Below are 27,770 nucleotides of genomic sequence, written 5' to 3'. Positions count from 1 at the left end.
TTCACTTTAATACACATAAATTAAAGTCATTTTTGCTTTGTATTTCAGTGCAAATCTGAATAATGGTTGTATAATGCACACATTGATATTGTTAAACAATTAAACAAAATACCAATTTTTCTACACTATGACTAGTGTTGCAATCCTATGAACCCATCCAAATCTCACTGAATACAAAGCTTCTCACTGGAAATACATACGATTGAGAATAGGCCATCTTCTGGCCTGAGAGGGAGTGATCAGGCAGACCCAGCTCCACCAGGGTTAGCCTGAAGAAAGAGGCTCCTCCCTCCTTAACTGTCATCTTCTGGCCTCCTATTCCCCTCCAGCTATGCTCTGACTGTGTGGAGGAGAGGCTTGCGTACCCTAATGATGTTGTGAGCTATGCTGGCGGTGGTATAACAGCCACTGGTAGGGCCTCCCATGCCAGACAGGTCACAACCGAAGGGTCTGACCAAGAGCACCAAAGGGCAGGATGGGCTCTCTAGCCTTATGGCAACCATCCTAGGAGAAGGAAAACTAGTCCCAAACCTGGGCAGATGGTGCTCGTCTAACCCTGTAAGGTCAACCATCTAAGAGAAGGAAATTCTAATCAAACCTAAGACCCGAGGACCTTGCTGCCACTGTCCATGCTTGTCAAGGCCTCAGCAGTCGAACCTATGGTTTAAAGGGTGAGACCAGTTCTGTGCACGCTGCGCTCCACTAGGAAAATCCATTGCACAGGCTCAAAGGATACATCCAACGTCATCAACGCGCTTGTAGAAAGCACGAATGGGTCCTTCCTGAATCTTCATTCGCGAAGTAAAGCCAAGAAGAAGAACGCAAGCAGCCTGGTTTAAATGAATTATGGACTGCAATCAATGAGTAAATGCAACACATTACACACAATGTAACTTGTCTGAAAGTGAACTGGAATTATTTTATTTCCACATACAGCAATATAATGAGTGCCTTTAAAAGCAAATAACTTCCATCATTTAAAAATAGTTGAACCAATCCAAAGCTTCTTTGATTGATTTGTGGATGAGGAGTTTTTTTATTATTATAATGAGACTTCTAAGTGCATGGAAAATGCAATTAAATAGCAATGAATATGACCTTTTGATATTCAGCATGCATCTAATAGTGGAAGAGATTTACAAAGCTAAAACTCCTGAAGAAAACTTGCATGCTGTACATCTTGTGAAGTTTGCTAACATCCTTGCCATCTCATATTCCAAACCAGATATTCTTACCTGAGAATACACTTAGTGACATTAAAGCTAAAGGCACACAATACGGTCGTTCCTGAGTATAGTTTCATACTAACAAATATGAACACTTCCAAATGGTGCTTCCCAATAAGCAGAAGTATGATTCTAATGCCAAATTCAAAGCAAAGGAAGCAGTTATTTTCAGGATTTAGCATTGCAGCGAGCAGGAACTACTTTACCTCCCCAACACTACTCACTGCTATCCACACTAATTGCTTTTAGTACTGTATATGAGAAACAGTAATCACAGATATGTCAAGTACAGTATATACATCTCCTGCCCTTCAGATAGATAGATATGTGTCCTAAGTCATAAAGGACATTCTTCCATCTAAAGGACCATCTTTGAAGGGTATTCTGGTTAAAGGAACATGGCCAAGATCTGGCAGAAGGGAGAGCAGAGACCTTGAAGTTGCCCATTAACAGTTAGCACCTGGACAACAAACTTCAAAGGTACACAGAAGATGGGGCATAAGTCTTCCCCACTATAGAAAGATGTGTTGTACTTTTAATTAATTTGGAAATCTAGAAATTATGACCAGTGTTCTACATCAGCTAACCTCTCTTGGCTCGAAATGTGAAGGAAACATTATTATCCATTCTCTAATCACTGGCAGAATGGACCTTTCTCTCATGAAGATGGTGGTAAAGAAGGTGGAAGGTGGCTTACATTCAGGGCAATAGTGTCACAGTCATGACTAAATAGTGATTGCAAATATTGAAATTACAGATGAGTAAATCTGGGTAACTGTTCCATATTCCTGATAGCCAATTAGTCACAATTGTGGCACTACTGCCACAACCATATCTCTCTCCCACACCTTTATTGCATGGGAAGAAAGGGGTCCATTATGCCAGTGATCACAGCACTGGTGAATGATGTTTCTGTTGGTTTTGGAAGAGGCTTTGCCATGTTAACTAAGTAGCTGGTGCTGCTTAACAGGAGATGCCATGTTAACTAAGTAGCTGATGATACTTAACAAGAAATGCCATGTTAATTAAACAGCTGATGCAGAATACTGGCCAATTGCCCATCTCTATATAAATTGGTTTATGGGATTTTATGCAAATCTATGCCCTCTACTTTTTTGGTGATGCTTTTTCTCTCCCCCTACCCCATTCTTTTAATTTTTTAAATGCAGAAATGGGTATCTACCTTCAGAAACCTGACTATTAACTCTTCAAATGTATCTCAGCCATGATCATTATAGATTCAAGAAAACATTTCTGATGCCAGGTCTCCTTTACCTGACATTTATTTATTTAGGGATTTATATCCCACTTTTCTGCCGAAATGGGATTCAAGGCACTGTGTAGATACTTTGTCTTTGGATTCAATAGCAATTCTATTAATCTGTTGAAAAGAAGATTTACCACACATTTGTGTCTCATTTGTTCTCCAAAAAGTTTAGGGCAATAGCTATTTTATTCTCACAACAACTATGTGAGGCAGGTTAACCTGAGACTTTATTACTTCTCCAGAGCTTGGGCAAACTCCATGGCTAGATTTGAACACAAACCCAAATCAATTACATACTGAATGGAATCAGAGCCAAAGTCATCCTGAATATACTGCAGCCTTATGTAGAGCCTATTTTTTAAAAAAATAATAAATGTTTGTGTTTATAAGAAACTTATAACAGGTTCTCTGGATATCATACAGTTATCTTGAAGTAAAACAATAGTGCAATTAAATACAAGTAAGTATCTAAAAATACAAAATACAATAAACTGACTCAGCTGCAAGTAAATATCTAGTTCAATGTAATACCTATAGTTATCCAACAATTCTGGGATATCACTATTTGCTGAGTACAAATGTTAAATACTTCTACACTGGCTTCTCATATGCTTTGGTGCAGTTAGAACAAGCTTGACAATAAATTATGATTATGATTAAAATAGTAAGAAAAATTAATACAATTGCAAATGCAAACCGTTATAAATGTGTAACACAGATACCTTTGGTGTTTGAATTTTTTCATACTTAAAAATAGATATGTACAGTTTGTCAGTTATTTCATGATAGAATGTGTACAACCTTTTCTTTTCTTTTCTTTTGCAACAGCAGGGTTGTGTTTGTTTTTTAATGCCATGTGTGGAAAATCCCAGTTTACCCAAGAGCAATGAAAGAGTAGACCCGACATCTATTAATGGCTTGGATTGATTTTCACTTGTCAATGTCACCCCTGGCCTGTTCAATAGTAAAATGTTCTATTCCTTCTTCAAGCATAGAATAAACAATGCACTAAGGGAAGGCTCATAAATTAATGCCTAGATGTACAGATTGTACAGACCTACATGATATGGTAAACAAAACCATTACAGATTAGAAGTAAAAGGAACAGACGGTAAGCCATGAGAAAATTTAATATTAAACTAGAGCTCATCTTCTGACTCCTGGTCTCGTTCAGTTGTTTTCAGTAATCCAATTTCCATGGTTGGGGCTTGTTTCATTTTGGAACGGACTACCCTGGAAAGCAAAAAACAAAGTAGAACAATCCAAACAATATTTCTACACATTCACAGCCAAACAGTGTTCAAATGGAGATCTGATCCAGGATTATAATTACCTGCTTCCTACCTTCCACTCTCTTCTTCCAACATGGCACTCTCTATGGGGCACCTGGTGCTTTCTATGTCAATGCGGAAATGAATCTGCTCTAGACCCTATCCTGAAGTTAAACAGAAGATGTGAAAGGGCCTGAGCCTATTTTGAGTATAGAGTTCAACACTCTGGGTGGCTTCTTTTAAGTCTGGACTAAAATCAAAGTGGATTCATCACCACTACTGACATGAAAGCTATTAACCACCGTTGCAGCCCCAGAGGCCTCATTCACCCATTGTTGACTTCTCTAGAACATTGCAGGCAGCACAGTACCATTTCTGAAGAACTGGAAGTGATGTTCTGGTCATTTCCTGTTCCTATTAATACTTATTTGGCTGTGGGGCTTCTCAAAACAGCAATCATACCCAAAACTGTGCCTCTTAGAAGCCTCTGGTGATATGTTTTCTTCATTTCAACCAACCAAACCAAAAAAAAAAAAAAAATAAATCTTTAAACAAGCTGAAGGTATTAAGCAAGCAGAGACCACAACAAATGGCCCTGCCCTTGCTAGATTGCACACAAGCTGCAGGATTCCCACTCAGGCTCCAGTGCAGGAATGAGCAACTATGGAAGGCTAAGGGGCTGTAGCATTCATTCCCCGGAGGCCTGAGTGTCACACCTCTTGAAGAGCAGGATATTTTTTGCCATGCTTTAACATCCCTCAGGCCATCTTTTTGCTCAGGAGAGGCCTTTTTATAATAACAAGAAGTGACAGGAAGTTGCTTCCTATTTGTATCCTTTTTGAAAAATGCTTCTCCTGATCCTTTAATGGCCCAGATCTCGCCATCACCCACCAACAATTATTATTATTATTAACCTTTATTTATAAAGCGCTGTAAATTTACACAGCACTGTACATACATACATACATACATACAGCGCTATACATACCTCTTCAGAGAATCTGAAGATGCCAGCCACAGATGCTGGCGAAATGTCAGGAAAGAACTCTTCTAGAACATGGCCACATAGCCCGAAAAACCCACAAAAACCAATGTCTCATTGCTTTCTGACCCCATTTAAATAAAAATTAAGGCTGTTTCAGGGTTTCCCCAGAACACCTTGGGAGAGGCTTGAGGACAAAACCCTGAATTTTTTAGTCAAAACTTTTTTTGGCTGGGGCTGGAACACAGGTGGGGGGGGTGTTCCCAAATACTATCCTGCAGAAGGCCACATGGAGCCTATAGTCTGCACAATTGCATTAAGTGCATGAATTTGCTGCAACAAAACAAAACAACTGTTAAGCAAACTGGGGGGAAAGATCTAACTTGAGCAGGACTGGAAATTAATGAGTTACAAGTAACATAGCAGCTTGGAATGAAGTAGCAAGGAGGAAACAATGTTATCTTTTTTTGTGTTACAAGCAATGCTTTCTATTGTCTCTTTGTGGTTACTTAATTATGAGGATTGTAAACAAGTTGAGTAGAAATTTTCAAATTTTATGCCATTTCCCCCCAATCGTATTCCTGCCTTTCCGCAAAAAAGTAATAGAAAAGAAACAAGATTAAAAGGAATGTTGTTGTTGTTGTTGTTGTGTGCCTTCAAGTTGTTTCCCCTATTCATGGGGTTTTCTTGGCAAGTTTTTTCAGAAGGGTTTGCCTTTGCAATCCTTTGTGTCTGAGAGAGTATGACTTACCCAAGGTCACCCAGTGGGTTCCCATGGCCGAGCCAGGATTCAAACTTTGGTCTCCTAGTGTCCTAGACCTGAAAACAAAATGGTCCAAAACGAGTAGCTTCCAGCCACTTTGGAGGCATGGTGTTCAAATGATGCATGCTTCCAACATTACCTGAAGCCATGCTCCAGTCCTTTGGACTGGAGCAAAAAGAAGCTGAAATAATTTGGCTCCTGGCAGCATGGGTTGGGTCCTGTGGCCACTGCCTGCTTTCGGAGCGGGCCATGCTGTCAGCGTGGATGCAATCCACTTGCGGGTAGAGCAGACTCAGGCCATTCTTTCTTGCCCATCTACCGTGCTCCCAAGTTCAGCACTCAAACCACTACACTATGCTGGCCCTCATTAAAAGCAATGCTGTGTGTTTAAATGCTGTAATGAGCAACAGTAATACATAATATTAAAACACTCTTTAAAAATAGGACAAATAAATTACTTTTAAAAAGCAGTTTTCATGCTGTAAACTGGGATGTCGACTCAGTAGTCAACCAGCTGTCAATCTCAACTCACCTAACAATCCCAAAGGGTTAACAAAATTTATTTTAATATTGTTGATAGTTTAATTCTATTTTCAATTTGACTTTTTATGTTGCTAACTCAATGGTAATTGTTTCAGTTTGTAAGCCTCCTTGAGTCCCAATTTTGTGGGGAAAGACAAACTATAAATAAAATTAGGAACATTTGCAAACAAGATACACATACAGTAGCTTAGCTCAGTGTTGGGGGGGGGGGGAACTACAGGGCAATAAACTGAGGTGAGATAGCATGGTTCAAAGTTTACCCAGATCTGAACACATGAGATTACTGAATGCCTAAAGATCATGTTGTCTAAAAGCCAATTCTGAAATCCTTACTTTCATTTGGAGGTAAGTTAAATTGGCCCCTTCAGACCTCCTGTTTTTCAATCAGAAGTCACTTACCAGCTAACTATAGAATAATTCACTGCCATTATTAGAAGTGCAAATGCATAATGCCAACAATAGCACATGGTGAGGAACATTATATTATTGTGATCCATTTGGTTCCATTCTGGACTCCCACTTGGAGGATAAAGTACAAATCCAATCTGTGAAATAAAAAAGGAACAAGGCATTTGATTTTAAAATCTTTTATTTTGTAGATTTAAATAGTTTGTCTCAAACTGGATTATTTCTACAGTATGTTTTGGAACTATGTTCTTCCTTGCAAGAGTGTATTTCATTTATTCCAACTGTATACAATATACACATAGATATGTATGCTGGCTATTTGCTGTAATAAATGTAAATGTAAATATATGGATGCACATACAAACTTTTGTCCAACATGTCAGAAGAATTATCACCAATGGTAGACATGTTGGCAAGGGGTTTCTGAGAGCTGGTGTCCAAAAAAAGGAACTTCCCTAAGCTCTGCATTATATCAGGTATATGGAGCAGACCCCATATTTATCATCTCTTAATGTGTAAACCAGAGTTTGCATTTGTATACCTTTAAGACAGAATTCATGTCCTTGTCATTTTGATATTTCTATTTAAGGTTTGTGTGTTTGTTGATACTGTACCTCTCCCATTTTAACACACTTGAGAGAAAAGGGACTCACTGTTATAGTTCAAACTTGCTATCAACTTTAATACTTATTCTGTACTTTCATGAAAGCAGCAGTTCTCTTTTCCTACAGAGTAAGATTACAGAGCCTTAGTAAAGGCTCACATTTAAAAGCAAGACATAATAAACAGAAAACTGAAATTTAACATATATACATTGAGAGTGAATTTGATTCACTAAGTGTCAGTCTTTCTCCACTCCATGAGAGGAAGAGATCAGCTAGCTTGGTGAAAACGTACATTTTTTTAATATAGCTCCCATAGTCCCTCAATCAAGGAGAGTCATAATACATAAAACAAAAATAACATTCCCAGCTGTGGGATTGAATATGCTTAATGGGCATGGAATCTGGAGTGTGTTGGACGGTATACCATGGGAGAGATGACAAAACAAAAGGGGTGGGACTATGGAACATGCAGGAACATTTTGTTGCAGGCACCATATTATGATGCAAATACTGGATGGTATGAATGGGGCAAGACTATATCTATGATGGAGTATGGGGTTATGCATCCATCTGTTGATTGTGAGATCTGATAAGACTATCTCTGTGTTGAGCAGCTGTGTCATTCCTCAGCAATTTCAATATTAATGTTAAGGATAGGTGCAGGGAGGCAGGTTTATTGGCAGAGGCATATGACATTGGAGGACAGGGATGACAATGACCAACTGGCCACTGTCTTTGAGTGACTATTACATTACATTTATATTATAGCGCCAGCTGCCTTGGAATCAGAAAAGCACTAGAAGGAGGAGCCCATGGTCTGCGGTATCAGCAGCAGCAACAGGCTCACAACCAGAGTTTGGAAAGATTATCCAAATGAAATTGTTAGTACCGACTAGAGTAGACCCACTGAATCACTTGGTAACTCAGCACTAAGGTAAATTCTATTGATTCAGCATATCTGTTCTACTCAGTATTAACTATTGAGATTTAATAGATTTTTGCACAAACCAAATAAAACAGCTTCCCCTAAGCAAGGAGTCTGGACTGCACATCCATTTCTGGTGCAAACTGTCGGAATGAGGTTTGGTCAGTTCAGCACCAAAGCTGAGGTATAATACCTTTAAAATGGTTTAAGAAAACCTGCCTTCGGCTCTAAATCTTCCCAGAAGATCCCAACACTGTATCCCAGAAGATTTTGAGCCCTCCACTGTGACACCATGTGTCTGTTTATAATGCATCCTGCTGGGTTACCCTGTGCCACTGGCATGCATTGCTTGCTCTTAGGTCAGAACAAGGTGCCAGCCTCATTCTGACCTCAGAGTGTTGCACACCAGCAGCATCAGTGCTGCGCAGCACAGGAGGACACGCATGTGAACAGCCACCTGTATTGCAACTCCAGGTAATGGGGGGATGCCAGGGCAGTTCCACAGCCAGAATATTCCAGGTTGCTTCCAGAGTATTCTAGCACATGTAGGTCTGGCCATAGTCCCCAGACCTTGGTAGCTGTCTGAGATTGTTGCATACTAGAACTTGCCCTGATTCCATAGGGGTGTGGGGTTTTGGGAAGTGGGTTTGTTTTTTGTTTGTTTGTTTGGCATGAGCAGGCCACAGTGATTGACTCACCTGCCAAAACCAGCTCCCTTGCAATATGCAGAGACTTGTCCGAAACATCTCAAGCACAATGATACCACGGAAGAAGATTTCTAGGAAGACACAGACTGCTGCCCCAAAGATGGCCACTAAAAGCAAATGATGAACATGGAGATCCAGCATAGCACGCCCATGGATGTGATAATAAAAGAGAAAACCTGATGACAGGGAAGGAGAGGGTCAGCAACTTTTCCTCCTGAGCTGCTTTACTGAACAAAACACCCATTACAATGTAAAGACTAGCATTTGGAGTTTGTGTCAAGTAACCTACATCTGGATACAATTTCAGTCATTTTTTTTTATTACAGTGTGGCTTCAGCATAAGTTGAAAGCCGCGTATGGTGTGCCCGTGTATGGTTCGGGTGCACTGTATACATAAAAGGGTCGGTCATTTGGCCCCTACCTTCTATTCAGTTGTTCACCCCAGCCATAAACAAAGGGCTTCAAGGCACTCTGCAGTCTATGCATTTATTTTTAGCTGAAGCACATGGTTCCAGTGTTGGCTTGGAGCAGCACTGCTGAGAAATATGGTGATGTTTCTATCAGTGAAGCTCGAGCTTAAATTTAATTAGACATAAATTTAAATCCAAATTATGAATGTTAGCTTGTATTTAGAACAAGTATGGGAATCATCAGCCCTCCAGATGTTATCTGACTTAAATTCCCAGCATCTTTCACCATTACCTATCCTGGCTAGTGTTGCTAGAAGTCACTCATAACAGTCCAGCATGTGATAGGCCATCAGATCCACACCTGTGGTTTTGGGGAGTCTTATTCTCAAACTTTCAAAAGGTCAATGCTGCTTGTTTTTTAAAGTTACATCTTGATTACCTAGTAAAGATATCACCCAACTCTGCTTTTTGTTTTTACTCCTGGACAACACAGCAAGCCTATTTTTCATCAGTATTTATAGATATCTCTTCCTTTCCTTTTATGTCTTTTCTCATATGATTATTTTATGTCTTATTATTACTATTATTATTTTCTCATATGATTGTGTTATGTACCTACAATATGAGAGAAAGTTTACTCATTTTCATGTTGGTTCAGGGAAGACATTCTACATAGACCATGCAGTGTAATGTGGTAAACTCACCTTCTACAAAAACAGCAAGTGAAAGCATCATTCTGTCCATGGCTACTGGCAGTGCATTGGTACCATGAGCAACAATGTCTACCAGCCCTGAGATGCCATAGAAAAGATACATTGTTGCATGCTGCCAGTTCATTAGGTGATCCCACTGGTTCCTTTCATAATTATACAGTTTCAAATGAGGTCCATCAGGAACAAACTGCTCTGCTACCATACCTGTGTGTGAAACAATGCAAAAATATGTTGGTGGCTTTTGGTTTTGGTTGTCCCGTTAATTAAAAAAAACAATTTAAATCTTTGGTATCATTTTGGTAATAGCAGCACATCTTCCTATCCTCAGTAAAAATTTAGATTACTACTTATTAATCAAAACTTTGCTACTAGCAAACTCCAAATCACATGTTTTTTCCCACTATTAGACATTGAGAACCAAAGCCTGCATCCAAAAAGGTTTTGAAACTTCTCAAATTACGATCATCATCTAAAAGGCAGGTCAAATAACAACTATAGATTTTTTAGATGTATTTGCATCTTTAAAATACTTTCCATTTACTGGCTATTAAAGAGAGAGCTAGATTCTGTTAAGAAGACTCTAGAAGTTATGTACGTGTTTACATGTGTATTTAATAATATTTGTTTCAAAGCAGATGTTTAAGAATCTGAACTGAGTAACTGAATCCTAACAAGGTTTCTAACTAACTGCTCATGAGTAAAATGAAGGGCTGTCACTCTTCAACTCCAAGTGGTCTTGGATGAAGCTGATTTTCTGGATCCATTTCAAACTGGCTTCAGGACTGGATATGGGGTGGAAACTGCCATGGTCGCCTTAACTTATGACCTTTGTCTAAGCATCAACAGAGGAAGCGTGACCATGTTGGTGCTATTAGAACTCTCAGCGGCATTTGATACAATAGATCATGACATCCTCCTGGAACGTCTGAGAGAGTTAGGAATTGGAAGCATTGCTTTGCAGTGGTTCCGTTCCTTCCTCTCAGGTAGATTCCAAAGGGTGATACTCGAGGACAGTTGCTCTTCAAAAACAGAGTTTAATTGTGGCGTCCCTCAGGGTGCCATCTTGTCCCCGATGTTATTCAACATCTATATGAAGCTGCTGGGAGAAATGGGGTGGGGTGTTATCAGTACGCTGATGACACCCAAATATATTTCTCCATGTCTCGGTCATCAGCAATGATGATAGATGGTATTGCTCCCCTCAATCAGTGCCTTGCGTATCTGTGTAATCATGGCCATGATTATTCTGCCCGCTGTCCGCTGCTATTTTGTTATTCTATTATTGTAATATAACTGGGTTGATTTTAATGTTTGAAATTTTAACCTTAGAATGGTTCAATTCTTTTTTAAGGAGGGGTGTCTCTGTATATTTTCTTATTATTATTATTATTTATATTATGTTTGTACTATTTTAACTGTTGGAAGCCACTTTGATTGTTTCTTACAAATAGCAGGATAGAAATAAAATTTTATTTTATTTTGTTTTGTTTTAAGCAAAGTTGAGCAAGTCATAATACAATCCACATTGCTATTTGAAGCAATTTCTGTATGTCAATACATTTTTCCATTAACTCATTCAGTTTCACAACCCATGAATTATCTTTCTCATCTTCAATCCTAACCATAAGTATCCAGAAGCAAAGCCAATGAAAATCAACATACCAATGAGAGCAAAGGCAGCTTTGATGATGCCCTCAGTTAATTCTAAACGTTGAAATCCTGCCTTGGAGCCAATGGACGAAGTGTTCTTTTTCCTTCGACAAAGGTACTTCAGTGGATATTTCACAGACCACCACAAGCCAAAAAGAAGGAAAAAACTCCCAGGAAGTGCATGACCTTTGAAATTTCCCATCTTGCTTTATTGTACAAAAACCTAAAGACAAAGAATGTTCTTTTACTAAAGTATACTTTAAAGAATACTGATACTTGGAACTCTAACATAAGGCATAGCATCACATGGGCTTTTGAAATGTCACTTCCAAAGGACACTAGCCATCTCCAACCACTGGTATTTAGCTGTATCTGGTATTCTTTTTAAAAAATATATATTTATTTAAAAGTGCAATAGTTCCTCTTCAATAATTCATTCACACTTTACATATCCAACATATATAAAAATGAAGTATATTATATACTTCTTTCTGATATAGTAACACAAAATTATAGTACAAAATTCAATCCTAGCAAAACTGAAATTCTTCTCTGCCACCCAAGATAATAATCCGTACCTGGTATTCAGAGGAATTAAGGCTCTGATCCTGTTGGCAACTGTGATAGTGAGACTCACCCACCCAACTACTTTTCTCATATGGCAGCACAATGGGTCTTTTTTTGATCCCACCGCTACCACCAATATGGCATGGGGTGACAACTATCCCACCAGTTTGCCTGCTAATTTGTGACACGACACTCGAACTCAGTTCTCACGTCTAGTGCCACCTACACTAGAACTCTCTACAGTACATGCCAGCCCTCTGGTTCTTCAAATCCCCCCGCCTCCAGTTTGGCACCAATTACTCATTGTCAACTGCACACCCACTATCTGATGTGTCCCAAACCTAACAGATTTTTCTGTCTGTTGGTAATGGTTTGAATGTATCTTTTTAAGCACCCAGCGGATAACAAGGACCCATTGTAAACGTTTCTTTACAGTCTAAGTTCTCACAGAACCTTTATTTACCTTCTGTATCTTTTAACCCTTCTGGCTATCTGTGACTCCACTAGTCACCAAGAACTATATCTCTCACAATTTAATTACGAACTTTCTTTGACCATATCTCGGGTACCTAAAAACCCTTTCCAACCAGGGACGTAGCCAAGGGGGGGGGGGTTCTTGGGGTCCGGACCCCCCCTTCCACTAGAAAAATGAATGGTGTGTGCTGCTGCGCCGCCGCATCCAAGCCCCATTATAATGGTGGCACTTAGTCTGAAACACCCCCCCTTCCTAAAATCCTAGCTACGTCCCTGTTCCAACTACCCTTCACAGCAGTCTATCCTAGCCTCTGTGGCTCTTCACCCTTCTGGTTCAATAAGCATCTCCCTTCAAACCTGCTCCTCCTTCTTTTTTATACTCTCTCCTAGGAGCAGCCCCCCCCCTTTTTTTCTGGTTTAGCTTCCATTGGCTGTTGCCAACATTCTAATCTGCCTGTGATCTCCACATCAACATTCATCCATCTTGACATAAGGATATGAGAAAGACTTGAGAGCTGGCGTTTCCTTTTCTAAAACTCAAGAAATGTTTGGAAGATACTTTTGCCTGGCAATTCTATATGGGAAGACCTTGAATTTTATCGCACCACAGGCTCCAGGCAAGGATGAGAACAGAATGGAAGGGGGCAGGAACGAGTGTGGAACGAGTGGGGGACACATTTTACTGCACGCAAAGTCCCTCATTTGTTCAAAACAGTTCTCAAAAATCGCCTCCTCAGGGGACGGATTGGGAATGGAAGGGCAGGGAACGGAATGAGTGAGGGACTTCCTTGTGTGCAGTAAAATGCATCCCCCGCTCGTTCCGTTCCCTTCCAGGCTCCTTTTGTCCCATTCTCATCCCTGCCTTGAGCCCTGTGCAATAAAGTTCCTGGTTTTGTTCAGAAAAACTGGAGCTTATCTAATATAGTCTAACATGATCACCATGAAAAGGACAGGTATATCTCAGTTAACAAAATAAATATGTTTCTAGCCATTACCTCTTTAATAGAAAATGAAAAATAAGTACATGTGAGATGAAACAATCAGGTCAGGTAAAGAAAAATATTTTGAATCCTCAGGAGACCACTTGAAAGTTTCTCCCAAAATGCATCCAGCAATTTTCTTTCTTTCTTTCCTTCCTTCCTTCCTTCCTTCCTTCCTTTCATTGGGGATTCCGGGAGCTGTAATACCTTTTCTAATATCTAGCTTAAAAAGTCACTTTTCTAAGCTCTGACTGAGATGAATGCTGTATTCGATTGTAAAATGATATTGTTGCTAGAGAACTAGCAGGAACCTTTTCTTGGCTTTTGATCTCCTTGAAAGCAATTAAATTTATTCTTCAGCACAATATACACTGCAGGTGCAGCACACGTTGACAGGAAAGCTGTCTTTTGTGCCAGTACATCAGAGTCAGTCACTTGATGTAATTGAGTCTTTGAACAGCTTGCATCCAGGAAGTGGTTATGATTACAGTTGAAATTAATTCATAGAACAGCAGCAAATTATGACAGTATACAGTAGAATGGGATGCAAAGAAAAGCCAGGAGCATAGCCAATAATAATAATAATAATAATAATAATAATAATAATAATAATAATAATAATAAGAAAAAGCATTTAATCCCAAACATGCACAGATTATAGTATCAGTCTTTATTTAAACATTTTGCCTGCCCTCCCAAAAGCAAACCTATGCATGTTTACATGGAAATAAGTGTGCACTTGACTCCAGCCTTATAGCATCATCCTATACTTCTCTGTTTAGAAGTGAACCCATTTTAGGCAATATTACCGGAATTGGTGCAAAGCGAAAGCCTTTCTTTTGCAGTATCGTAGTGATGCTAAAGTAGGAATGGGGAACCTCAGGCTGGTCTGTGGCTCATCTCGAGGCTAAATGTTGTCCTCTTGAGTTCTCCAAATGGCCATGGCCTCTTCTCATGGCATCATGTTTTAGTGATTTCAAAGCTTTTATTGGTTTCCCAGCTTTCTTTCATTGTAAAAACCTGAAATACCTCTCCTAGGAGTTACAAGCAGTAAGAGCTTTAAGTTAAAGTATGCTGTTATTTTTTTTATCCCACCTTTTGCCTTTGGCTCTGCTGCCCAATGGAATGTACCTTCCAAACATCTCTGAACTGAATTCGACACTTGAGCCAAAAGAAGTTTGCTGTCTTTGAGGTAACGTACATACCCTCCAACATTTCACAGACAAAAACCAGGACCCATGGGGCCAAGCAACAACAGCATGTGGTGAAGCTGTTAAAATTATTAATGAGGAAGAACACACAAGCTAAGAGACACTGAAACAGATGATTTTCATGTATGCCAAACAGAAGCTGTATTCCTTACTACTTCATTTAAGAAGTAAAGGACCTGGGCATAGGCCCTGAGGCAGTAGAGTATGTTTAGCCTGGAAAAGAGTGAGAGATGATATGAGAGCCACTATTACATATCTGAAAGGCCATCACAGGAAATATGGAATTACTTCATTTTCTGCTGCACCAGAAGATAGGATATGAACTAATGGGTACAAATTACTGTGTAAGAGGATCCTTCCTAAACATAAGAAGAAGCCTCTGGCAATAATTGTTATTCAGCAGTAGAATAAACTAAGAAGGTGGTGTTCTTCATTCAAGGTTTTTAAACAGAGATTGGATGGCCACCTCTCAGGTCACTTTAGATGTGGATTCCTCTACTGACATAGGAGTTGGTCCTTTCCAACTTTGTGAAGTCTGTGATCTCTGAAAGCTCTCACACAATTAGATTTCCTAGGAGTAAAAGCATAACCCCAGCAGGCAATTCACAGCTGCAAAATACAATTAATATTTCCTATCTTGATGATCTGATAATTTTTCAGACTAATATCAATGTTTCACAAAACTGGAGGTAATGTCAGTGCAACATATCTTAATGTCAGTGTTAGATAGGCCCATTCCACACTGCAGAAATAATCCAGTTTGAGACGGCTTTAACTTCCCTGGCTCAGTGCTAGGGAATCTTGGGAATTGTAATTTATTGTGGCACCACTTTTATCAGGATTTTTAAAATTTTTTATCTATTTGTGCAAACAATCATTATGCACCACTCTTTACCAAACTGATATTTCACTTGAGATTTTTTTTTCTTCCAATTTCTCACACTATGACTTTCATAACCTTACAGTTTTATCTGAAGGTTGCAACTCATTTTTTTTTACAAAAAAATGTTGCACCTTGCCTGTGTGCAAATTTGCTAATATTAAAAAAATAAGCAAATTATACATCTTAAAAGATTAGCCCAGTAAATGAAACAGGAGAAAGCATATACTGTATATATTATAAATTTATTTTAAATAGTGTTACCATGCCCTTTTACTTTATAAAAGTTTCAGAAGCAAAATGTACTAAAACACGTGTTGTTGTGTGCCTTCAAGTCATTTCCAATTAGAGCAGATTTTAAAATAATAAAACAACAGACAGCTAATTAAAGATTTTAAAGACCCGTATAAATCTTATATATGTTTAATATATGTTCCACGGAGTTCAGGCATCTTTGTCCAACACCAGTACTTTGCAATGCCTAAAATTAACCAAACTGCTATCATATGCACCCTGAGAGTGAGTCTTACACACACAAAAAGACTTAACTGAATGGACAGGTAATAAAATTACACTGCAACATTATAAGTAATGTAAGTCCCATTGAAATTCATGAGCTTATTCTAAGGCAGAGCTACTCTAAGACATGTTAGTACCTGAGGTAAAGGAAAAAGTGATGTCCCTCCCATTCCACCTAGAAAACCTGACCACAACATTTCTTATTCACAATGAGACAACATCTTCCACTATACTTGTGGGCATAGGTTTTCTTAAAGGGTTCAGGGAAGCCATCGGGCATACAAGGAGATGGTTCACCAACTCCTTGCCAATGACATCCTGCTCTTCAGCATCTACTGCTTGAGATGGCCACCTCACTCTGCCTAAAGGTAGGGCCAGGGTTCTTCACAGATGAGTAAGTATGGGACTGCAACTTCAATATGACACCAAGAAAGCCTTCCTGTGCAGGATATCCCAGAAATAGTCTGCCACTACTAGAAAAGACCCTTCCCATGTAGTACACAAAAAATTATGGTATGAGGGCATGTAGATAAAAGCACCCTTCAAGTTATAGTGGCAACCAGTGGTGTCCATGACAGAGTGTGATGAATCTGCTCTTATTCCACTTTGTACAAGAGTTCTCCAAGGTGCTGAACCCTATCCCTGAAATAGGAGCAGTGGTTTAGATAACTTGGATGGTTTGTTTAAAGGATGTTATTACATATGGCAATTTTACTGGGGGGAAAGTAGCTTTGGTGATACTCACTGCATGATGCAGCCTCCGACCCATAGCTGTCCTGTCCCTGAGCCATCCCTTTTCATTCACAGGGGAAACCCATGAATCACCTGGCAATCGCACATGTTCCCAGATATGAAATGTCATTCCCAGGGCAGTTGCATGATTGTCAGACATGTGGTGTCAGTGCCCCCTCCTCCCCCTATCTCCCTTCACTATTCTGAAGTGCCTTGGTTGCCTTATTTGTTTATTTTCTTTCTTTTATTACTTTTAAACATTTAAATTGTGGCAACAGAGCTCCAGGATTGCGCAGAAGGGGGGGGGACAAATAAAGCCCTAATTTCCTAAGGCAGGTTGTCAGGGTTATGGGAGATGTCAGGAAAAGAGTGTGATGGGGACAGCACCCTGGCCATGCTACTGAGACCAGGTGCAGTGATGGCTGCCTATAAAGCGGTATGTTCCCATTTTATTAATACTTGCATGGCTGCTGTGAGAATGTGGGTTGTGTGGTAGAGTCCAAAGTGTGGAATAAACCCAAAATGGCCTCACTATACCCTTGACACAGCAGCCCCCAACTGCCCTGTACCCTACAATAATCCATACTGTGTTGAACATCTGAAGAGGTAGCCCCAACTTCGGTGTACAACTTTCTGTTCCAGCAGAGTGGACAGACTAAAAGAGCCCTGTCATCTCCTCTGTCTACCACCATCTTGCAAGCTTACTTTCTGTTTTTCCAGAGATTAGGACATGGAGCAATGGATTCAGGCAACTGCAAAAGAGATTCCCCCAAAGCATTGGGGAAAACTTCCTGGTGGTAAGAGCTGTTCAACCCTGGAATATGCTGCTTTGAAGAGTGGAGGCATCTCCATCTTTGGAAATTTTTAAACTGAGGTTGGATAGCCATCTTCAGGGGTGCTTTGATTATGTATTCCTGCATGCCAGGGGATTGGACAGGATTGCCTTGGAGGTCTCTTCCAACTCTATGATTCTATGAATATCTTGCTGATAATCAAAGCTTTGACCTGCGTGTGTGTGTGTGAGAGAGAGAGAGTGTGTGTGTGATGTATTTTAAAGTCATTTCCAACTTATGGCAACCCCAAGGCAAACCTATCATGGGATTTTCTTGACAAGATTTGCTCAGAGGAGGTTTGCCATTGCCTTCCCCAGAAGCTGAGAGCATGTGACAGGCTCGAGAACACCCAGTGGGTTTCACAGCTGAGCTGTGAATCCAACCCTGGTCTCCAGAGTCCGAGTCCAGCACTCAAACCAGTACACTACACTGGCTCCATTTTCATTTATACAACACTTCAGAAAGATAGTAAGGAGATACCAGTACAAGTAGGAATCAAATGTCTATATGGGGCTTAGAAAATGTTAGGTACCTTGTAAATGTTCGTTAGTAATAATGATAAAATGTGAAATATTTAAAAAGGATGAATGAAGAGTCCACTTAAAAAAAGAAGAACCACCAGAAAGAAGAGATGTATACAAAATTAAGATGAAGAAAGGGCTGTATCTACTAGTCTCCTTTGAAAAAATTGACACTTAATCCAATATAAAATTTGACTAGCAAGTATTTTGTGCCTATTACTGCCTTTTTCACAGCAATTACATTTGCTTCCTAATATGGTTTACAATTTCCCCTGTAAAGATAAGAGAAGATATCTTGGAAGAAAGCAGGCCCAAAATGGCAGACAACCAAAAGGCTTTTTAAGGAACTGATGACTATAGTAAGTCCCTCAAGTTTTCCTTCTCATTTTCTGCCCTTCCAAGCAGGTTTGAAGTATTGATAGAACATCACAGTACAGGCATCTTGAAAAACAGAATTTGCTGTGTTAATCATGGCTATATAGAAACAATGACGTTAAGGGTTTTTCTTTCTTGATGCCTTCCCCTCTGCAGCTTAGATAAGGAACTCAAATTATATAGAAAACAAACATTTTAGTCACAATCTTCTGACAATGACAATGAATGTTTCTCCTGAAAACATTGTTGCCACTGCTTCCTTTTATCGTCACTGATAAGAAGTTTGGTTTTTGTAAAACTGCTGTCAAGTTGAGTTCAACTTATGGTGACCCTATAAATGAGAGACCTCCAAGTCACCCTGTCATCGATAGCCTTTCTCAGATCTTGCAAACTCAGGCCCTGGCTTCCTTCCTTGAGTCTATCCATCTGGAATGCTGTCTTTCTTTTTTCCTACTGTTTTCTATCTTACAAAGCATTACAGTCTCTTCTAGTCAGTCATGTCTTCTCATGAGATGTCCAAAGTATGATAATCAATAAGAAGTTACTGTAAACTATGTTATATGACTTGGAGCCTATGAAAACAGTGATAATAGAGTTCACAGACAAATCTAGTTTAGGACATTCTTTTTTAAAAAGACTCATAAGTATTGGTACCTTGACTCATTTAAATGGGATACTAGTATAACATTAGCTGGATTTTTTTTTATTTTAAATCTCCATTAACTCATGGAATTCACCATTATCGTAAATAACCAAGTATTTCTCAGTACAATTGGTTCCCCATTTATTATATGAGAAAAATATTGGCCTACCTTTCACAATTGTTTTATGAACTGTCCCCCAGCAATCCTTACACAGGTGATGTGATAGCCGTGGAAAAACTAAAATGAATTAGCTGAAATTCACATCACAGCAGTGGAACATGTCAGTGCCAGTCAACTAAACAATGGTGGCATATGACAGGAGCTGTAGTTCAGTCATATCTAGAGGGAGACTGCTTCTCCATCATTGATGGGCCAGCTTCTCTGGGTTTCCATCTCATTACTTTATTCATAAAGGACAACTTAGGTGCATAGGATCATCTTGTATACACCAGACACAGTCTATAGGTTAATATGTAAGAACAACACAGAAGGGGTAAAGTATATTTCTAGGTGAGCACACTGTATTCCACATTGATAGCAGACTGCAATGTCATTTTAAAAAAGTAAATAAAATAAACTAGGGGGCTGCAAAATGAAGGTTTTTTTTTGGGGGGGGGGATACAAGCATGCTTATTCCCTGCACTAACCAGATGATAATATATGGATGGGTTTGTATAGGTGAAAAGTGCCTATCCTTCAAGTAATGACGTAAGCCAAAAAATGTGGAAGGCAGTAGGGAAACATACAGCTCCCACTCCACATTTGGAGGGAATGCATGACTCCCCTCTCCAAGCTGCCTCATCTCAATGGAAGCATTCATGTGTGTGATATTAACGCTTACCTGTAGATAAAGAAGCAAGTAAACTTTACAACAGTGTCTATATAGATTCAGTAGATACAGTTAAGATGTAGAACAACATAGCTTTACTGTTAGTAGTAGACAGCCAGCAAGGTGTAGTGGATTGAGCATTGTACTACTACTCTGGAAACCAGCATTCAAATCCCAGCTCAGCCATGGAAACCCACTGGCTAATCTTGGGCAAGTTACATTCTCTCAGCCTCAGACGATGGCAAAGCAGACTCCCTCTAAACAAATCTTGCCAAGAAAACCCTGTGATAGGATCACCTTAGGAGCACCATAAATCAGAAATGACTTGAAAGTACACAACAACAACAACAACAACAACTGTTAGTAATGGATGATTCCAGTAGAAAACACATGCTAAACTGCTAAAATTGTAAACTAGTCCAAAGAATGGTTAAATCCTCACCTTTTTCATATTTGAAGCACTTTGATCTTCTATGTACAGAGTCAGAAAGCATGAAATAAGCTCCCACATTTCTTTTAGTATGTTGGGTATTCTCATCTAGCCCTCCATGCAAAATGAATAGAAGACAGCCAAAGTGAAAGTCCTATATCTTCACGAGATGCTCTGTGCATCACATCTTTTATCTCCAACCCACTAAAAAGGAAATCCCAGGATGACAAAGAGAGCAACCCATCTACCAAGTCTTGAATATTCCCCACCAAAATGAACAAATGCTGGGTCAGGCTCCCAAACCTTTCCAAGGGGCTTTCACTGGAGAACTTCCCCAGAGGTAAGGAATAAGGGAAGGCAAATGCTTTCAGGAAAAGATGTTCAAACATCCTCCAGGTTGCTCCACCAACTTCACTTAAAAGGAAAGAAATTCCACAGACCTCAGTAAAATAAAAGCAAAAGGAAGGGGGGGATTTTGTATCACTTTTTAAAGATTAACAAGATTTCTTTTAAAACATAGTTATTAATAATTGTTAGAAGGCTGTTGCTGTTATTATATGTTGCCAATTTATACAATTCTGGAATTGTAATGAAATAAAATTTGGGCGGAAAACCAACATAGCTGTGTTAGTCTGGAAAATCAGTTATGTAAAGGGATCTTGCAGTACCTTCGAGACTAAAGAAAGCTTCTTTCTTTCAGTTAGTCTCCAAGATTTCTTTTAGCATGAACCATTGTGAGTGACAATCCACTTCTTCAGTGCATATGGAGGATTTGCTATTCAGGACTCAATAAATCCAGTAACTTCAGTAAAGAAGCTTTGAGCATAAATACATTTCGGCTCAGGCTGTCAAAAAAGTTCATGTGCTGTGGAGACATAGGAAGGAGGGAGGGGAGAACTGCTTTGGGAGTTGTGATGTAGTAGCTGGTTGCTAAGGTAAAGCTTCTCTGGCCTTACTTGTGAGTAGAGGCCAGGCTGATGAGGAGGAATGCTCCCCACAAGCCTCCTCCTCAGCCCAGCCCTTACTCACAAGAAGTGGGGACACTCCACACAAGTCTCCCCACACGTTTTGGAAGCTCCACTTGATTCTTCATCAAATGTTAAAAAATCATGTGTGTGTGTTGTGCGCCTTCAAGTTGTTTCCAATTTATGTTGACCCCTAAAGCAGATCTGAGAGCCAGTGTGGGGCAGTGGTTTGAATATTGGACTCACTGTTTGAATGCCAGCTCAGCCATGCAAACCTACAGGGTAACCTTTGGCAAGTCACATTCTCCCAGCCTCAGAGGATGGCAGTGGCACGCATCCTCTGAAGAAACTTGCCAAGGAACCCTGGGAAAGATTGGCTTTAGGGTCACCATAAATCATAACTTGAATGCCAATAACACACACAATTGGAAAGTAGGAACCAGAGTGGTATCACAGTGGTTTGAGTGTTGGACCATGACTCTGGAGACCAGGGTTCAAGTCCCCACTCAGCCATGGAAACCCAGTGGGTGACCTTGGGCAAGCCACACTCTCTCAGCCTCAGGGGAAGGCAAGGGCAAACCTCCTCTGAAGAAACTCCCCAAGAAAACTCTAAGATAAGTTTGCCTTAGGGTCACATGAGAGGAAAGCACACTGCTTGAAGGCATACACCAACAACAGCAACCAATTTTCTGCTGCTGTAGACCTCCTCTGAACAAATCTTGCCCAGAAAACCCCATGATAGGATCACCGTGCGTCAGAAAGAACTTGAAGGCACACGACAACAAATGAGGCTGGGAGGGCACCACTTCAAACTCCCCCCCCATGCCCTCTGAGTTCTGAGAGGCTTGGAGGGCACTACCTCAACCCCCCATGCCCTACCAGCTCTTCAAGTTGGGAGGGTACCAATTAAACCCCCATGCCCTCTGAGTCATAGAAGGCTGGGAGGGCACCACTTCAACCTCACCATGCCCTCCTAGTCCTTCAAGATGGAGGGCACCACCTCATAGTCCTGTGAGGGTAGGAGGGCACCCCCTCAAACCCCCACCCCCTCCCAGTCCTGAGAAGCTGGGAGGGCACCCCCTCAACCCCCTCATGCCCTCCCTGGGCAGGAATTCACCCTCTGCACCCCCATGCCATCCTTCAACTAATGCTGTCTGAGTCCCTGGCAGCATCAGCCCTCCGAAGTCAGCCTCCCTTCATCCTGGCCCCTGCCTCCTGGGAAGTTGTGCAGGGCTGGGCTAAGCCCTGGCCAGACTTACCCAGCAGGGTCTCCTCCTTGGCAACTTTCTTGAGTTTGGGAACTTCAAGGGAGCGCTGCGAGAGGACTAGGGGCTTCCCATCTCCAAGTGGGGGGAAGCCTGCTGCCACCAGGAAAGAGCCAGCCCTTCTTGCCTGCCAGGGATGCTTCCCCCGCCTCCATCCCGCCTGCCTGCCTGCCTGCCTGCCTCCCAGCTGCGCTCCACCGCTGGAATCAGCATCCTTCCCGCCGGAGGGCTCTCTCCTCCTCCTCTGCTGCCCACCCTCCACGGCTTCCCATTGGCTGGTTTGCCTCTCTTCCCCTCTGGATGGGCTGGGGGAGATGTCAGTCTCTCCCAAAGAGCCCCCCCCACCATCAGTTATGGGACAAACAGGCGCCCCCTGGTGGAGGAGACAAGCAGGGCGGGGGAGAGAGCAGTGATGTGGCACTAGGCTGAGGGGGGGAGGCAGGCGGAGGGTCCCTGACCTGCCATTGGCGGATTGGGAGTCACACACTTCATTGCCAGGGCTGGGATTTTCCGCTTTGCAGTAGAATTACCTCCCTGGTGACAGATGCAAAGGGATCTGGTAGCACTTTGGGCGAAAGAAGTTGTAGCATAAGCTAGCTAAGTCTACAAAAGCTTATGCTACAGCTACTTTTGCCCACTTTGTCTCAAAGGCTGGCCTCAGGGGAAGTAGACTTAACCCTATGAAAGCTTATGCTACATCTTTCACTCATTTATTTTCAAAGAGTAGCATCTGAGGAAGTAGATGTAAGTCTATGAAATTTTATGCTACAACTACTTTCGCAAAGTTAGTCTCAAAGATTGGCATCTGAAGAAGTCAACCTAAGGCTACAAAAACTTATGCTACAACATCTTTCACTCACTTAAAGTTGGCATCTGAGGAAGCAACCTAAGTCTATAGTCCAAAATGCACTGCAGAAATAATCCAGTTTGAGATCACTTTAACTGTCCTGGTTCAGTGCTAGGAAATCCTGGGAATTGTAGTTTATTGTGGCACCAGAGCTCTGTGACAAAGAAGGCTAAATGTCTCACAAAGCTAGTTCCCAGAATTCCCTAGCATTGAGCCAGGGCAGTTAAAGCATTCTCAAACTGGATTATTTCTGTAGTGCGTTTTGGACCTATGAAAGTTTATGCTACAACCTCTTTCGCGCAGTTAGTCTCAAAGACTGGCATCTGAGGAAGTAGACCTAAGTCTATGGAAGTTATGCTACAACTTCTTTTGCTCCCTTAGTCTTAAATGTGTTACAAGATCCCTTGTAAATGTGTTACAAGACACAGCTATGTCTCTCAACCTTTTTTGGGGTTTGGGGTCCCCACCTGCCTCGCTGTTGATGTTTACTTGGTGTGAGTCCTAGGAGAGCTATTTAATGTGAGACTATTTTTCCAAAAATGGGGAACCCTCCTGGCATTCCCATCAGAAAATGCACGCTGCTGTTTGTAGTTCTGGGAACACTTAAACTGGTCAAAGTTTGCCAGATTGTGGGAGGGAAGGTACCTCCCTCTAAAATTAGCAACTTTACTAATAGAAAACTCTTTCCGCTGATCAATAACACGAGCACATCTTTATCTGGTTCTTGTTGTTGTTCAATGTAATTAGAGCCATTTCCCAAAACCCTATCATTCAAAACCTCAAGGAATTATTTGCCCCCCAAAAAGTCTTCATCTCTGAGAAAGAGGCTAGCACAAATTAAGATTCCTCCATTTTATATGTGTATATATAACACTGAAAATAACGACAGTGAAAATAGAAGAAAGGAATATCAATAATCTAGGACATGCAGATGACACCATACTACTAGCAGAAAATATAACAGATTAGAACAACTACTAAGGAAGGTCAAGGAAGAAAGTGCAAAGGCAGGCTTTCTGCTGAACTTAAAGGAAACAAAAATCTCCCTGGAAGCCAAGATGGTAAAACTGAGGCTGTCTTACTTTGGACACATCATTAGAAGGCATGACTCATTTGAAAAGACAATAATGCTTGGAAGGGTTCTTGACTGGTTTAAATCTGATTTGTCAGATAGATCTTTTGCCGTGGTCACGGGTGGTCAGACTTCATCCTCTGTTCTGTTATCTGTTAGAGTTCTTCAGGGCTCTATTTTGGGTCCCCTACTGTTCTCTCTTTACACATTGTCCCTAGGAAAACTTTTGCTGAATGGCAGGGGGTTTGACTAGGTAACCTTTGTGTAGCCTCTTCCAGCGCTAATAATCTGTGATTCTGTACATTTAAGAATACATTTCACTATTTGTCTTTTAAGGTCCAGATGCAGAATAACTTTCAATCAATCATTGTAGGTACCCAGCAAAGCCTAGCAGCTCCTTGCAGAAGAAAACACACACTACACATTTTGTTTTAAACAAGTAAAATATGATATGTAAATTATACTTTTAGAATGTGATTATAGCTTGTAGTGCTAGCATGTGCACTTGATTTTAAACTTAATCTCTTCTGGGTTTGTTGTTGTTGTTTCATCCTGCCTTAAAAAGTTTCAGTAGTGACACAGAGGCCTGTAAGATGTGGCCTTTATTGTGAAATTGTCCTGTCTTGTGCACTGTGTTTCTTGCAGTCCAGGGAGAGAAAGATCTCTCTCATATTAGCCAGTCCACTCCATAACCACCCTCAGTTTTCTTTGGTCCCTCCTGAGCAGGAATCGGTCTCTGCTTTTTCAGTTTTGGTTCTCAGTGTCCTCATTTGTTGTTTTTCATTTGGGTTTTCAAAGGGGTGCTACAGAGGCCCACAGTGCTTGGTCCTACCAGTATCAAAATCTTGAATTTCATCATTAACTTTTGTGGGAAGATCTCACTCTTATCCTTGAAAAATAGTTTCTTGGTAGGTTCCAAAAATATCCCATCCAATGAGAAGATTCATTCTCTTCTTTTTTATACTTCTTTGTTTCTTCCTCCCTCCTCCTTTCTCACCCTCTCTATTACATCCTCTTTCTCACACAGGTCTCCTTCACACAATGAAAATAATCCAGGTTGAATCCCTGTTGTTCACACGGACGCCAAATGTAGCCGATACAGTTTGGGACGGCTACCAAAAAAAAAATCTAACCTGGGATATTCAACGCCAGGTCCTTTCCCAGTTTTTTAAAAGAGTTGCATCATTGGCAGTATGAATAATGATGCAAACAGACCCAGATTAAACTCATCATACCTTGAACGCATTTCAAATACATTCACATAACTGACCCATTGGCAGGGTGAGGTTCCAGCCAGCTGGCCAGCTTTACAAAGAGACTCTCCTCTTCTTCCTTTGTCCCTGAACACCAGGAGAAAAAGTGGCATGTTCACCCCACTCAGGCTGTGGAGGCCAAGCAATGGGGGACACCCTCTCTTCCTCAGCTGCCGGCTCCCACTAAAATCCTGAAGAGACGTGGATCAATGCCATTTTGAAGTGTAAATAACAAAACCAGAATGCATAAGTGAGGATATTTGGAGCGTTCCAGTAAAAAAAAAAATGATGTGTGAACGACCCCACAGTTTTAATCTCTGCTTGCACCACATTCAGCTGGTCATTGGAATGTCTGCCCCATCTGCACTGTTTCCTCAGCAAAGTTATCTTGTAATTTTGAAATCTCCAGTTTGGCCTCAGGCTGCTTGATGTTTGTCCTCAATTCGTGTACTGTTGTCATTTTGACCACATGGGCACAAGAGAGAAATGAATCAAAAATATGAGGAATAATAATAATAATAATAATAATAATAATAATAATAATAATAATAATAACTTTCCCCCACATTTGGGACTCAAAGTGGTTTACACTTTAAAATAATACAATTAAAAACATACAAAAGCAAGCATTAAACTGGTGCAGTATTAAAACACATCACTCATTAAAAGAATAATATTCATTATTAAATATTTTATTCATCATTAAAATAATAATTATTATGTTTCTCCAAGACAGATTGTATTTATTCAGAACTAGGCTGACATAATAACATGCACAAATCTGCCCTTTTAAAAAGCAGAAGGAACAACTCTTTTTAATTAATTTCATTTTGTGCACCAAATGAAAGGACTTATTGAAATTAAGTGCACCCTCTCAAAAAATGGGGCAGAGATGAAGTTGTGGCTGTAACTGTTATTTGTACGATTAGTAAGTACTGTGGCCTAAAACACACAGTCAAAATAATAAACCACAAAAATCTAAAAACAATAAACTACAAATATCTTCTGAAATGCAACAAAAGCAATACAAATAGCAGAAGACAATTACTTGCCTATTCCTGTGAAGCTTATAAAAATATGTATGCTTTTGACTGGCGTCTGAATGATTAAAAAAGAAGTGTGAAATGTGTTAAGGACTAACTCCCCTTCATTACTGATGTTTTCCTGATCATTCAAACCCAATATGTATTCCCCTCAAGTATAGCCCATTGGGCATTATGCCACCAGGGAAACAGGACTCCCATTTACATCCTATTTAGAACTATGAGCAGTTAGGATCCATCTCTCTGCAGTAGAGATCATATTCTCTAGGTCACAGACCTATTGAATTTGAACCCCCTACAGAGGCCATGGTTTGGCACTAAAAGATGCTCATCTATGATTATGCAAGAAATCTGTGCTAAAGAAACAAAGTGCTACAAATGCAGGACTCTAAATGTGAGTGGAAAATACCTCTTTGTCAGAGCCTGTAGGATCAGCATTGCTGCCAGTAAAAACAGCATAATCCACTAGCCACAATATGAGGATATTACTCCCAAATAGATTTGGATGTTCTGCTCCCCAATGAAATATTCCCTCTGTCCCTAATTTCTAGCACTGTGGAGAGTGAGACACTGAAAAATGTTCATAACTAGAACTCTCACGTTTCTTGTGTTCACATTCCCTTGGTAACTTTGGTTGGAATATTTCTTTGTATGACTAACCTCTATTTCTAAATGCTTGACTGTCCCAATTATCTGCTCCAAATTCCAAGAGGGGTTTCCCCATTTGAACCCTGTATGATATGTCTCCTTCGACATCTGGTCTTGCATCCTTAGCTTCTTATTAACAATCAGTGGAAGTACAATGACTATGTATGTGGTAGAGGAGGGAAGGGGTGTCCTCCACGGCTATCTCTGGCATG

General features: G+C 40.5%; 1 protein-coding gene across 3 annotated transcripts; it reads right to left on the bottom strand.

Moving 5' to 3' along the window:
- Positions 1-894: 894 nt before the first annotated feature.
- Positions 895-22,899, bottom strand: TMEM45A (transmembrane protein 45A). Of its 3 annotated transcripts, none has more exons than XM_042459948.1 (7): positions 22,690-22,899; positions 20,478-20,579; positions 11,483-11,693; positions 9,812-10,024; positions 8,689-8,873; positions 6,452-6,597; positions 895-3,726 (listed from the first exon to the last, which is right to left on the bottom strand). In XM_042459948.1, the coding sequence occupies exons 3-7, from the start codon at positions 11,670-11,672 to the stop codon at positions 3,633-3,635; spliced, it is 828 nt and encodes a 275-aa protein (XP_042315882.1). In that variant the 5' UTR covers positions 11,673-11,693; positions 20,478-20,579; positions 22,690-22,899; the 3' UTR covers positions 895-3,632. The 3 variants fall into 3 exon arrangements, with proteins under 3 accessions (XP_042315882.1, XP_042315881.1, XP_042315880.1); XM_042459947.1 differs by lacking the exon at positions 20,478-20,579 and adding an exon at positions 14,301-14,525; XM_042459946.1 differs by lacking the exon at positions 20,478-20,579.
- Between the last annotated feature and the right edge of the window lie 4,871 nt (positions 22,900-27,770).

This window comes from Sceloporus undulatus, chromosome 3 (assembly GCF_019175285.1).
Source record: "Sceloporus undulatus isolate JIND9_A2432 ecotype Alabama chromosome 3, SceUnd_v1.1, whole genome shotgun sequence".
NCBI lineage: Eukaryota > Metazoa > Chordata > Lepidosauria > Squamata > Phrynosomatidae > Sceloporus > Sceloporus undulatus.
Note: the sequence above shows the minus strand (reverse complement) of the source record. Positions and strands in the feature narration are given on the sequence as shown.